We start from the raw sequence: 13,353 nt of genomic DNA on the forward strand, positions 1-13,353 counted from the left end.
TGGATTCTTGGTCTTCGTGGAGAAGCTGGTTGCCTGTAAACTGTCCCCTGTGACATGGTCTTATGACCCCCCACAGCAATGTCATGATTTTGTTTCCCGGTGAGGAAGTTATTCATAGTTTGAAACATCGGGCGTTTCTTTAGTAGTGGACATTTTTATGAAACGTAAATTTATATTAACGGCAGAAATCCTTTGTGAGTATCAAATCCTTCCTCTGTCACGATAATCTGGCCTACCAATGGTGGGCCTAGGGCCTTTTATTCTCATTCAAAGTTATTTGTAAATATGCTCAAATCACATAAAAGGTTTTAACTATCATAATGTTGACCTTCGTACGGGTCACTGGACCAAAACGACAAACCGACGGTACACAGCATTCAGTGAGCAGACGACACACCCACTGCAACACACGCACGAGTAGTTCATGATACCCATAATGTCTGTTGCATGCATGTGGATGATGATGATAAAGTTAGCCTACGTTATAACGTTTTGACAAGAAGGAATGCCAGTAGGTCTGCGCAATCAAGTCACACTGGATGCATTCTCAATACAATCAACTCAGTGCAAAAAAGGTAAATATGATTATTGAATAGGTTTATAACCATGATGACAGACAACAGTTATATTGTAGGCATATTCGTACAAAAAAAAATGTCTTTTTTTAATATAAACTTTTAATACAGTAAAATTACTCTTACTTGGTAACGAGTAATGGGGCGAAGTTGATAGTACAGAACGTTGTGAGAAACGGCTCCCTCTGAAGTGACGTAGTTTTCGAGAAAGAAGTAAATTTCCACGAGTTCGATTTCGAGACCTCAGATTTCGAATTGACAAGGGTGTCTTTCTTTCATTATTATCTCGCAACTTCGACGTCCGATTGAGCTCAAATTTTCACAGGTCTGTTATTTTATGCATTTATTATGTTAAGATACACCAAGTGAGAAGACTGGTTTTTGACAATTACCAAAAGTGTCCACTGTCTTTAAACAGTTAGCGAACAAACACAGAAACCGTTTTCAAATGCTTTGGGAACGTCCGTTTTATGGTCCCTGCTCTGTAGCTTCAAGGATCAGTAAAGACAGTGGACACTATTGGTAATAACTCAAAATAATTATTAGCACAAAACCTTACTTGGTATAGAGTAATGGGGAGCTGTTGATAGTATAAAACATTGTGAGAAACGGCTCCCTCTGAAGTAACACAGTTTTCGAGAAAGAAGTAATTTTGCACGAATTTGATTTCGAGACCTCAGAATTAGATTTTGAGGTCCAATAACATGGAAGTGACTGCATCCAGTTATATTCAAACGCCTAGACTCATCTCAAGAAGTCACAACTCATGATAGGTACATACTGTATGGCATTTACCAAAGAGAATATTTCACAATAACATGAAAGTGACTGCATCAAGTTTACAAATTAAAAATTCAAATGAAGACCACGTGGTTAATTAATGAAGAATTTTTACACTTTTTTATTAGAGTAAAGCTTAGGCTCTAAGCTTCAATTTGATACATGATTTAACTATTTTATCCTAATACTTTAGGAGTATGGGGCCTAAACAAAAACGCTGTACAAACGCTATGGGGTTTTAGGCGGAATCAAAGAATAATACTAATAATAATAATAATAATAATAATAATAATAATAATAATAATAATAATAATAATAATTATAATAATAATAATAAAAATCTCAGCCATGCACAGACAATGTGTGTACGTGACACGAATAATGTGTATTGCCGGTGGCATTATAAGTTTTATGTTTGTTACAAATGAATGTGCTCCGAGAAAAAGCAAACTTTCAAAATCCTTTCTTCGAAGAAGGACATGCAAATTTGAGCTAAATAGAAACTAAGTTTTAAAAAACGGTCTCCACACTAAGCAAAACGTATACAAATACGGACACATTACAGGAATACCTTTGGTTTTTGTAACCATTCTATAGTTTTAATCCTACGTGATATAACAGATGTACACAATCAAACTAACATGTGACAAATTTCATCTCAAAAGTTGGTCGCATTTTTGAAATATCGCCAAAAATTCCGGAACGAATAATATGGCCACGCATGCCTAGGCCGTGTCCGAATTTGTGGCTACGGCTGCGGCTACGACCGTTGCCTGGGGTGTTGCTAAGGGCGCCCTATACTTCAATGCATGATGACGCGGCGATCCGGCCGTAGCCGTGGCCGTAGCCGCCAGTTCGATCCGGCCTAGGAATACACAATCTGATTTTGGTGCAGAAAAACTTTGATGTTTTTACATCATCACCACATAACTGTGAAATGTTTCTGTGGCTCGTTTGTAAACATGTGGTGTCACAGGTCACATCATGTATACAAAGGTTTTACATCAAGGTCATCATTTACATTTCATCATCCACTGCGTGCGTACACAGGCACGTGATTGCCCAGGCGTCATTTAACTCTAGCGCCATATAATGGTCATATCGACCAGCAGTAGTACAAGAGTTAACGTGAAGATGGGTCAACTCGCACTGGGACAGACAGTGCATGAGAGCAATAGACTGTGTGTAGCTGAATGCTAATGTTTAAGTGATTATTTTCTCTTCCATACAGCCAACGTTCTATCAGACGACTCCTGCATAATCACTGCGAGCCGTCATGGCGCATGTGGGGAGCGCGAATGGAGATGTGGCCGAGGATGGAGAAGGTACGAAGATGTTCAAAGACGTCCCAGAGGATGACATGAGACACGAACATGCTATCAATGGAAAGGAGAAGGGAATTCCACCGAACATCGATTTGCAACATGAGCGGTTGTCTGGTGTGGCCAGACCGCCTATAACATCTCCCATGTCGCCGATTGAACCAAGAGTCTACAAGAGACGATGGTTCATGTTAGCTGTATTCTGCTTAGTGTCAATGACGAACGCTGCCCAATGGATTCAGTATTCCATTATTGGTAACGTCATCAGAGACTTTTACTCTGTGGGGTACCTAGCTGTAGATTGGTTATCCATGATTTACATGCTGGCCTACATCCCGTTAATATGGCCGGCTACATGGCTCTTGGAGCAACACGAAGGAGGCTTGAAGGTCATCGGAGTGCTCGGGGCAAGTCTGAACTGTGCTGGGGCATGGCTTCGGTATGCAGGGGCAACCCCTGATACGTTCTTTCTTGCCTTCTTGGGGCAGGCTGTTTGTTCAGTTGCCCAGGTGTTTATCTTGGGCATGCCGGCTCATGTGGCAGCGACTTGGTTTGGAGCGAAAGAAGTCTCGACGGCATGTGCACTGGGTGTATTTGGTAATCAGGTGAGATGTTGGTCCACATAGTGTCCCGTCCGTGTATCATATAATTGCATATACAATAACAGTATAAGTCAGTTTCCTGAAGACACTAAGAGCATACTGATCAAAACGTCGAGTTATCAAATCACGGTTCTTTTCAGAAACACCACAACTCATGGAGAGAGTGTAAATGCCTCTTCGCAAACCTGGATAGTTTTATTTTGGTATCCACAAGTACTATTTATATTGTTTGTTTCTTTAAAAAAAAGTTACAATCGAAAAGTTTGGTTATCTTGACACATGGAGGAAGAAATAACTCGAATGAAGACATGGGTATTGCACAGGAAATTGTGTTAGCGTGAACTCATTAAAGATACATCGAGTGATGTTTTGGGGTTGAGTCTTTATTTTTTTATTTTTTTGAAGAAAAACAGGAAATAAACCACATGGCATTGGGCTGACCTCCTCAAAGGTTGACCCAAAGGCCCTTGCCTATCCATGTGTTTATTTTTTTCTGTCTGTTTGGAATGCGTCAACTTTACTGACAAAACTAAAACTGAGAAACAGCGGCAACCCTTTTAATTAGGCCTCTCGGTTTGTTCTTGATGTTTTGTTGTGTGTGTTTTTTGTGTGTAAAATGCCAGACCCGAAAGTACTACTTGAGGCCATGTTGAGGCATTACGGGTTTATGCATTCAGTGCTGTAGTCTTGGATCAAGCCCTTCATGTTGTTTCTATTCCACAATCCACCTCATGCATTGCATGTGTATGGCCCAGAATATATCACCAAAGCCAAAATGGTGTGTTTTGGCACCTCCGTGGTTTCGGTTTAGCACAAGGGGTCCAGAAACCTTAAGACTATAAAGCAATGTCGTTACAAGAGGCTGTGATCTTGTATTCCTAGAGTCCAAATGTAGGCCTTGAATCATCGTTCTTGAAGGGGCACCTCAATTTTCCTCTGGTACAAGGGGCACTCCCATGAGGACAATGTTAACTTGCAAAGTAGGATACAGCAAAAGCTCGGGGAACCATGACAATGTAGGTTTCGGGGCCTGCTCGAAATGAGACCACTCTGACCTTCGAGTCTCTGTTGATCCTTTATTGAAGAGTCGTATACCTGGTTTTATTCAAAACCAGTCATGCCTTCTATAACACTGGATCCAAGTCAATATTAAAACCCCTTCAATGAATACACACAAACACCATAGTCCTGTATACAGCATCGCGGTGGCCCGATTGAAGGAACATGAATTATGCAGAACCTTTGAAATTGGTGGTGCGGCAAACTCTGATCACACCTTCATCTATGAGTCTATGATTAAACCAAACCAACAAGTCAACGTTGTACATAGTATACGGTACATGTACACGCATGTACTTTACAAATTATATGCGAGTTAAATTAACACATCAACCAACCTGGTTTAAAAAACCACCGACATTTCGAAACACTGAAACACGATTGATCATGGGTTTTGGCGACTATTTTGTACCGGCTTGTTCCAAATGCCACAACTGCTGTTTGTGTGTATTTCCCAAACTTGGTATTGGTATTTTCGCCGAGGGAAATATTTGAGTCAGGAGAATAGTTGCTGGTATGATTTTCTAACCCAGATTGAACCGAATCATTTCAATAATCTTTGCTTCTGCTTTCATTTTCGATAAATTTAATTCCTATAATTTGTTTTATGCCCCTACTTCACAATCAAGCCACAATCGAGGACAACTTTGAACAGTATGTATTTTAAAAATCTACATTGAGATGCAACATTCAACTATAAAACCACACTGTCTTTTTGCAAAACGTTAATATCCATGTTCGTTGTTCTTTTGAAAGTAACAGGACGAACAACTCTCGTCAATGGTAACGGCCACGTTTCAGTCAACAAGGACTGGCAACTAGGTTGGAAGTTTTCAGTAAAATATTTGCTAACATTTGTGGGAAAACATTATGTTCGTTTTCGAAAAAATACCTATCGCAGTCTTCCGTCTTTGCAATGATTATTTGTACTGCATTATGTTATTATCAAATGAGCTTTATATAAGACGTCTTTGAAGGTTTTTTTTATGAATGTTTTGTTAGCGACCGAATAGTAATAAATTAATTATTGAAAAGTAGGACTACTTTTGAAAAGTAGGCTCCCCATTTAATTTAGTTGTGCATGGTATGTGTTAAAGCCATTGGACACTTTCGGAAAACAGTTTTGTCCAAATTTAGGCTCAATCGGTCATCGGAGTCGGGAGAAAATAACGGGGGAAAAACACCCTTGTTTCCGCACGTTTCGCCGTGTCATGACATGTGTTTAAAATAAATCCGTAAATCTCGACAACGAGAATTGATGATTGTTTTAATGTTTTCTCGAAAAGTAAAGCATTCCATGGAACAATATTTCAAGAGAAGTCTTTCACCATAACCTTCTGTAAACCCTGTAACTTATTTATAAATCTGTGAACTTTTTTTTCTGTTCCGAAAGTGTATAATGGCTTTAACTGAAAATTTGAGTGTATAACTCTTCCAAAAGTAAACCTTCAGATTTCATATCTGTTAATTTTTCCAATAATCATCACCTGTGAAGTCTTTCGTGCTTTGTCAATAATAGACTTATCGTTTCTACTAAAGGTTGGCGTTGCTCTTGGGTTTGTCTTACCGCCGATCTTGGTCCCAAATGACGACAACAAATCCCAAAACATGCTTAACATGTTTCTTGGGATGGCCTGTATCACAACGGTTCTTCTCGTTCTTATTTTTGCTGGTAAGTTGATTTATTCTTGTTTCAACTAATTACTTGTATAATTAGCATAACAATTACTTCATACATTCGTGTAGCATGCCATTGTGTTTATCTGCCATTGTATAGGGAATGTACACGATTGGTAATCACTCTTAAAATTAATGAAAATTAAAAAAAAATACTTGGCGTACAGCAGCTGTCGATAGTATAAAGCATTTTAGGAAAAGTTCACTTCGAAGTATGTGGTTATGGAAAAAATATGTTAGTTGTTATCCCACAAAATTTGAATTTGATAATTCTCAGATTGCGTACATGTACATGTACGTACATGTACATGTATTTCCATTTACGGATCATTCTTCCTGCATGGATACCGCTCCGGGTTTTCAGCGATATCTCAAAAATGCGACCACCTCTTGAAATTAAATGTTTAGTTAGTTTTATTGTATACAAATCATCTACATTTGTACACGTTTTGTATTTACTCAAAACAAATATTAACTTAAAATAGATTTTGAGAAAGAGGTAATTTCTCACTAAAATAATAAAATACTTCTATCCAGAAGTCTTTTATTCCTATGTGAAAGCGCACAAATTCGTCCAACAATGGGTGTTTTTTTTGTCTCATCATTTCCGCGCAACTTCAGTGACCAATTTAGCTCAAATTTTCACAGGCTTGTTATTTTATGCCTATGTTGGGATACACCGTGTGAGAAGACTGTTCTCTGACAGTTACCAAACTTATACCTTCCCTTGAAAACAATCGAACAGCTAGGCTACATCAAACAAAACAATAATTTGCCTTTAACTGTTATCGATCTTTTATCTGTAAACTTTACTTGTTTAGTCTGCGGAGCCTCGGTCTAACAGTTGTATGTAACGACAAACCAAGTTAAAACTTCAAACACGGGTCCTTTATATGACAGAATGAAAACGAAACAGTTTGTTGTTGTGAAAGGGCCCATTGAAATCAAGGACTTTAAACAAAGGGGAATTATAGTGGTTAGCACAAGCGAGAACGTCCTCGATTTGCTTCCGAATTATGTAAGAAAACAAAGCACACGTCCCTAAAAACAAAATGCAAGTTTAAACAATGGGAAAACAAAGAGAAGTGCTCGATTTATGGGGTCGACAAACTTGTGCGGGTGTGAGACTTGGGGTGCGAGGTTGAATAATAATTTTCATTACAAACTTGGTGCCAAAACAAAAAGAAATATAATGCAAAACTGTGAAAATAGAACTGCCATTTCATTGACCACATTGTATGTTGTTAAACTGCAATGATTACACATGTACATTGTTTTTGTCAAAAACTAAGGTTTCGAAGCCGTAAGCATCGTAAGTTGCCTTTTTTTAACGGATGACAGTTTTACAGCTCAATTTGACACGCAACACTATACCCATGTACGTGCCATAAAGCAGCCTGCTCGATGCCTTCAATGCTTACGGTGTCTAGCCTAACTAAAAGCAATAACTCATAATAATGACGTTCATTTCTTTACTCTGTTATAGCTTTGTTATTTGTTCACGAGGCCTTTTGCTTCAGAACAACAAAAGAACTATTGTGAGTTCTTATTGAGAAGGATTTGCTTCTAACAAAAAGTTGTGCTTTCGTTGGTTTTACCATTGAAATCGATTTGATATGTGAAGGACTTTGTGTTCAATAAGCTGTGCTGAGGGCAACATAAATCATTTGTTTTCTTATAACAGGCCAGCGAGTTTATCGTCCCCGGATCGAACTTTCCAAGGGCCCACAATGAGTGTCTATTCCTAACTTGTACAAGGTTTTAAAGCCATTGGACACTTTCGGAACTGAAACAAATTATAAGTTCACAGATTTACAAATAACCTACATGGTTTACAGAAGGTAATGGTGAAAGACCTCTCTTGAAATATTGTTCCATGAAATGCTTTACTTTTTGAGAAAACATTAAAACAATATCAATTCTCGATATCGAGATTTACGAATTTATTTTAAACACATCATGACACGGTTGTGATACACGAAGTGTGGGTCTTGGACAATACTGTGTTTTTTATAGATGAAAGGGAAAATAACTTGACAATTTTGATATCCCATTGCTGCTTTCGGTGCACTGGTAATGAACCCCCTCACTTATTGCACGAATGCACACGTGCTTCTGCTGCCACGCCCCTCTCCGTATACGCATTTTGTTGATGTACATCAAAATTGCCACTGTCGTAGTGCTTTTCGATGTGGATTTTTGTGTCTTCTAAACCGATTCCAAAAAGGGAATCCTTAAAAAACAAAATCAGGAAGTTGTTGTGCATGGCATTTTTATACTGCAAACACTCAATTTCTCCCCGTACACGACGTACATATCCTCGATCTTACTGGGGTTTGAACCACGGACCATCTATATTGATGAGCTAAATAATTTTGCTTGACCACCGTAAGGTTACCATTACCAGCCAAAATACCGCGATGTTACATGTACCATCTGTGACTGATATCTTTGGCGAAATCTAAATAATAAAAAAGCGCTTTCACCATCTGCACTGAAAATTTGATAAGTTAGTATTTCAGCCTATCTTATAATATTTAAAATTCTCTTTTTTATAGGCCCAGGATTAAAACAGTCGAACAATTTTCAAAACCAAACGTGTATTTTGCCTTTAAATTAAGTCATGTTTTGCAACCTTCAGCCTTTACACGATCCTCCTAGCTGTTCACCCTGCTTGTCGCCATTTTCCTGAGGAAATGGCAGTTATTGAAAACTGTAAAAAGACCTCGAGGGCTCAATACAGTTATGTCCCAAAACAGGAAGCCATATGACGGAAATAACCTGTCAAACCCCAAGTACTCCGGACACAACATGGTGGATGGCCTTCCCCCATCACAAAAATGGAAGACCACAACAATAGCACAAATTTATTTCGCAATGGGTTAGATCGTGGAGTTAGAATTCCTTTATGGTTGAATACCAGCTTAAAAATCAAAATGCATACTGTGCAACTGTTGCTGGTTCCCTGTTCCAGGTTAAATTTATCAAACATTTATGTCCTGAAAAGTTCGAGACGTGTACGTGACTGAGCGAGTTGGCTTGATCGTAAAATACAACTTGACAACGGATGAGCTTTTAGACAATGTGACCTCAATCGACCTGTTCCCATGTACCATGTACCATGTAATTGTTTACCTTAAAGAGTGACCTTAGTACATGGAACATCAAAGAGCCTTCGGGCACATGAGATACACGGTCATTGTCATAATTGCAACATAAATTTATGAAACCCGGCTCTGGACAAGTTTTGAAATGTGCCCTTTAAACTAAAATTATTAATGTGAAATATCCAATATCAAATATAAGATTTACTGTATTCGTCCACTGAGTTGTGTATACAAATTAGGCCTGCTGAAAGTCCAGGCTATGTGGCACTTAAAGGTAAACGTAATGTCACATGTAAGTAATTGGCATCATTTCCCTATTGAAGGATGGTTGGAGAATCGGGAGGGTGATCCAGGTGCTGCTACAATATTTATATCTCATTTACAAATGAATTACGTTAATAATGGAAAGATCAGGCTGGCTACTGAACAGTCATTGGTTAAGGCCGCCAAAACGCAACCCATGTTTGGACGCAATTCATATGACGTCATCGTCTCAATGTTAGTGTCATTTTTTGAAGTAAATTCGTCCCCGTGTGTCGTGCATTTCAAGCGACGCGCCGTTCACATGCTTGCCATCATTTGCACATGCGATTTGATTTCCATGATGGCGAGCATGGCATGGCAGCGTGCTGCGTTGATGCAATTGATTTCCAAGATGGCGAGCATGACAGGCAGCGTGCTGCGCTGATGCAATTGATTTCCAAGATGGCGAGCATGGCAGGCAGCGTGCTGCGCTGATGCAATTGATTTCCAAGATGGCGAGCATGACAGGCAGCGTGCTGCGTTGATGCAACGGACAATTTTTTACTTTCACAACTGAAATACTTTAATTCAGAAGATAGTTAAGAATATGCGATGCTATCCTTTGCAACTGTCTTCCTTTTTGGTTATAAAGTTTCATCATCTCAACTTTGTGATTTTTACAGTTTATCAAGACAAGCCACCAGTTCCACCGAGCCGTGCAAAGTTGGGTGCTCAAATCTCCAGAACGCAAAGGTCTTACACAGACTCAATCAAGAGTCTTTGTAGAAATACTGGGTTTATGCTTCTCGTTGTTACATATGGTGAGATTTATGTTTCATGTTGTTTTATGTTTTCATCCTTTTTATGTTTCCATCCTTTTGTCATAACGTAGAGTTCATATATTTAGCATCGAGATGCACAAAGATGTGACAACTCGACCTCTCGACCTCTCGAGTTGTCCACTCAGTCTTTATAAAAACAAAATATGCACACACAAATTGTCAACGGCCTGACGTTTCGAAGTTTCGAAAACTTTGCCTTGATTGCTTGTAAGAAAGCACGTTTACCGTTTTTGATTAGTTGTGTATTAAGGAGATATGAATAAGTAACTGAGAGAAAATTAGGCCTTAGGACCAGTGTTATTATAATATTAGTTCACTTTATAGAAATCTATTCGCTGTTGAAAACATACTTTATTAGAGATTCTGTATATTCAATTGAGCCATTCATCATTGTCTATACTCTATTTGCAGGTATTAATGTCGGATCTTTCTATGCAATTTCAACTCTCCTCAATCAACTCATTTTGACAGAATTCGCGGTGAGTTTATGTGCGCGAAGAAAATACCTTTATTATTACGGTGCGGCCATCTTCATTTTCGCCGGTTCAACTCAACCTAACCAAACCGAGGCTGGAAGGGAAAATAGTCTGGTTCCTTTTCGTGCAACGGATATTACTATTCGCTGTTGTAAGGGTATACAAGGAACATGACCAAAATGCTGGAAGCGTGATATAAATCGATATCAGCAACCTTTTAGAAATCATTGTCAGACGTCCACAAAACAACAATCCATGTCTCATAAGTTGGCAGAGAAATTCTTACAGTGAATAAAAATATTACCAGATAATGCTGAATCCTTCTTTATTATTGTACGTTTAAAGGCAGTGGACACTATTGGTAGTTACATGTACTCAAAATAATTATTAGCATAAAACCTTTCTTGGTGACGAGTAATGTGGAGAGGTTGATGGTATAAAACTTTGTGAGAAACGGCTCCCTCTGAAGTTCCATAGTTTTCGAGAAAGAAGTAATTTTCCATGAATTTGATTTCGAGACCTCAGATTTAGAACTTGAGGTCTCGAAATCAACCATCTAAACGCACACAACTTTGTGTGACAAGGGTGTTTTTTCTTTCATTATTATCTCGCAACTTCGATGACCGATTGAGCTCAAATTTTCACAGGTTTGTTATTTTATGTATATGATGAGATACACCAAGTGAGAAGACTGGTCTTTGACATTTACCAATAGTGTCCACTGGATTTGAATAAAACGTTCGACCATTGGGAAATAGAAACAAGATTTCGAAGGTCCTGAAATGTATTTTCAGGAGAAAGTCTCCTGACGATGACTACAGTAAGCGAGTCGAAACGTCTGGACCAATTAAGAACTCACTCCGCGGTAGTGACGTTTATAACGAAAGTCTCTCGGTCCACAGTTGTCCCGCCGATATTCTACATTCCGCCCTGGTTAAAAAGCAGGACAGTTTTTTTCAGAACTGAGAAGTCTCCCGAATTCCGAAAATCTACTCCGTGGTAGTAGAATAAAGAACAAAACATGTTCTTAAAGGCAGTGGACACTATTCGTTATAACTCAAAACCTTACTTGGTAACGAGTAATGGGGAGCTGTTGATAGTATACAACATTGGTAGAAACGGCTACCTCTTAAGTAACGTAGTTTTCGAGAAAGAAGTAATTTTCCACTAATTTGATTTCGAGACCTCAAATTTAGAATTTGAGGTCTCAAAATCAAGCATCTGAAACCACATAGCTTGGTGTGACAAGGGTGTTTTTTCTTTCATTATTATCTCATAACTTCGACGACTGATTGAGCTCAATTTTTTTTGACAGGTTTGTTATTTTATGCATATGTTGATATACACCAAGTGGAAGACTGGTCTTTGACAATTACCAATAGTTTCCACTGTCTTTAAGCTAAAGTAGTAGTCCCTGCCAATTTTCTACCTTCCGCCAAGGAAGCAAACAAAATCTTTAAAAAACTATAATCTACCTGGTAAGAAGATACCCGCATGGCGTTACCGCAAATCAAGTATAATATATTGATACCTCACCATGCAATGCCTTAAATCCCATATGAACACAGGATAAAGAAGTTATGGCGGGTGTTATAGGTCTGACTATCGTCTTGACTGGACTGGTAGGATCTGCAGTGACTGGTGTATGGCTGGACAAAACAAGAACGTATAGGTATGCATAAGCCACCACTCCCCTCCCCAAAACAAACCTGGATTTTATTTCAGGATGCCGATTTTCAACTGATATTTGATAACGCGCCAACCGGATCTATACTTTGTGTGCATTACGTCCGCGGATTCGCCAAATGATCGTAAGATAATTGTTTTGTAACGTTATTTTACAAGCCCTTGTTTTCATTTTACAAACCTTAAAAAAAATTCTCACAAGGTCGCTCTTGTATGGGTGAAAATGTGTATCAAACCATACTGAAAGTGACCAGGGGTGGATTTCACAAAGAGTTAGAACTAGTCTGATCTCGAGTTAGGACCATTTACTCGTCCTAACTTAGGACTATCCATGCAATTTGTATATCTCCTAGGACTAGTCCTAAGTTAGGACTAGTCCTAACTCTTTGTGAAATCGACCCCAGCTGAATGAAAAACAAAAAGATGGCCATTAAGATAGATTTTCGTCGTGACGTCATGCACCTATGTCAGCCCCAAATGACCCGCTCCCATCACACAGGTTTACTTTGGACTGACCCCGAGTTCAGAGAATTAAATGGGGGGGGGGGACATGGGTCCGGCCAGGGAAGGTAATCGAACACACCCACAGTAGTGTCCATTTTAAACCACGCGGCGTTTACGCTAACTGAGTTGAAATTTGACTCAACATCAGTTGCCGCGTGGGGGCAAGGGGTGATGTGTGACCTCAAACGGGCCTAACACTTAAATTATTTAAAACATAATTTTTTTTATTTTAAGAAAATGGTTTGAAACGCAACATGCTGCTGGTGATTTAGCCACTGTTTCCTAAATTATTTTCTCCGTCGTATTCGGTCAGTTTCGATGTTTTCTTATCCCGGAATATCTGACAAATAATTTGAGGGGAAAGTTTCCACCAGAGTCAGTAGGTGACCGTGAAGTACAACTTTTCGCTCCAAGACTTTTCGATAAAAACGGGGTCAAAATAAACGCAAACAAAGACGGGCAACGTATGATGTGTGGGAG

General features: G+C 38.9%; 1 protein-coding gene across 3 annotated transcripts in view; it reads left to right on the top strand.

The window, feature by feature from the left end:
• The first annotated feature begins 414 nt into the window (after window positions 1-414).
• LOC117291757 (feline leukemia virus subgroup C receptor-related protein 2-like) overlaps window positions 415-13,353 on the top strand; it is a 28,760-nt gene continuing 15,821 nt past the window's right edge. For all 3 annotated transcript variants that reach the window (XM_033773652.1, XM_033773653.1, XM_033773654.1), the window contains exons 1-6: window positions 415-575; window positions 2,587-3,282; window positions 5,878-6,010; window positions 10,049-10,186; window positions 10,619-10,686; window positions 12,252-12,355. In XM_033773652.1, coding sequence (XP_033629543.1) covers window positions 2,632-3,282; window positions 5,878-6,010; window positions 10,049-10,186; window positions 10,619-10,686; window positions 12,252-12,355 — 1,094 coding nt within the window. In that variant the 5' untranslated portion in view covers window positions 415-575; window positions 2,587-2,631. The remainder of the gene's footprint in view (window positions 576-2,586; window positions 3,283-5,877; window positions 6,011-10,048; window positions 10,187-10,618; window positions 10,687-12,251; window positions 12,356-13,353) is intronic.

The sequence above is a fragment of the Asterias rubens genome, chromosome 6 (assembly GCF_902459465.1).
Source record: "Asterias rubens chromosome 6, eAstRub1.3, whole genome shotgun sequence".
Classification (NCBI taxonomy): Eukaryota; Metazoa; Echinodermata; class Asteroidea; order Forcipulatida; family Asteriidae; genus Asterias; species Asterias rubens.